The sequence below is a fragment of the Mus caroli genome, chromosome 9 (genome assembly GCF_900094665.2).
Source record: "Mus caroli chromosome 9, CAROLI_EIJ_v1.1, whole genome shotgun sequence".
Taxonomy (NCBI): Eukaryota; Metazoa; Chordata; class Mammalia; order Rodentia; family Muridae; genus Mus; species Mus caroli.
The window spans coordinates 88432263-88433606 of NC_034578.1; the positions used below are offsets into that span (position 1 = coordinate 88432263).

At 38.3% G+C, this 1344-nt stretch overlaps 1 protein-coding gene across 1 annotated transcript in view; it reads left to right on the plus strand.

Moving 5' to 3' along the window:
• Plod2 (procollagen-lysine,2-oxoglutarate 5-dioxygenase 2) overlaps positions 1-1338 on the plus strand; it is a 67642-nt gene extending 66304 nt beyond the window's left edge. The window contains exons 15-17 of the mRNA XM_029481979.1: positions 248-394; positions 504-629; positions 799-1338. Of these exons, the coding sequence (XP_029337839.1) occupies positions 248-394; positions 504-629; positions 799-954 (429 nt within the window). The 3' untranslated portion in view covers positions 955-1338. The remainder of the gene's footprint in view (positions 1-247; positions 395-503; positions 630-798) is intronic.
• Positions 1339-1344: the final 6 nt, after the last annotated feature.

Genomic DNA, 1344 nt, shown 5'->3' on the forward strand with positions numbered 1-1344 from the left:
GCCGAAACTCCGTCTACAATTAATAAATAGAAAAGCATTTTCCGACCGAAGCTCACTTCACTACTGACATATGATGCATGTCGTGTGCAAAGCTGTGTGTGTTACCTAAAAGAACTTGATCCTCGTCCAACTCAAACAGATGGCACAGCATAATCAAACAGTTGTTTTTTATTATGATTCTTGATTGAAAACAATACCAAGATACTAATCAGTACAAATTGTCTTAATATATTAATATCATTTCCAGGATAGCCGCATATCGGGTGGTTATGAAAATGTCCCAACTGATGATATTCATATGAAGCAGATCGGTCTGGAGAATGTTTGGCTTCACTTCATCCGAGAGTTCATTGCTCCAGTCACACTGAAGGTCTTCGCAGGCTATTATACAAAGGTAGTTGTCCAGTTCTTCCTGCCTGTTCCGAGTCTGCCAACCAGTTTAGGCATGAATATGCTCTTCTGTGTGTTCACTGCTCAGAAAGTCTCCTGCATTGATCTTCTAGGGATTTGCACTGCTGAATTTTGTAGTAAAGTACTCACCGGAAAGACAGCGCTCGCTCCGTCCCCACCACGATGCCTCAACCTTTACCATCAACATTGCTCTGAATAATGTAGGAGAGGATTTTCAGGTAATTATGACAAACATATGAAAAAAAAAAGTTTAGGAGCTGTGGTATTATGGAAAAGGCTCTGCTGATATTTGAGGATTTTTTTTGGTTTTTTGCTCGCCGTTTAGATGGCACAGTTTGAATGTTGCTACTGATTAAAAATGTGCATGTTTGTGTTTAACTTTTTTAGGGAGGTGGATGCAAGTTTCTGAGGTATAATTGCTCCATTGAGTCCCCACGAAAAGGCTGGAGCTTCATGCATCCTGGGAGGCTCACACATTTGCACGAAGGACTTCCTGTTAAAAATGGAACACGATACATTGCAGTGTCATTTATAGATCCCTAAGTTATTGAGGTAACTCAAACTGAATGGCTCTCTGAGATGGATGACTGGCGTGAACATGTCTCTGAAGTTGTACTTGAGAAGACAAGAAGAAGATTTAAATAATGTCAACAGAACAACATCACTTTGGGCCAAGCATTTGAACACTTTTTATATAAAATTGTGTGATGTCTCTTTATGTCTGCTCTGAGCCTTAAAACACAGGTTGAAGAAGAAAAGAAAGGAAAAAAAAAACGTGAAAGTTGGTATTTATTTCTGTGCTTTAATTGTCTCTGAAAATAATGACAGTTTATAAAATGTTTAGGTACAAAGGCATAAATGATAATAAGTAAGCCTGGTAATATGTTCTTATTTAAGAAGAACCTGAGAAGATTTTATTTATCGGTAGGGGAA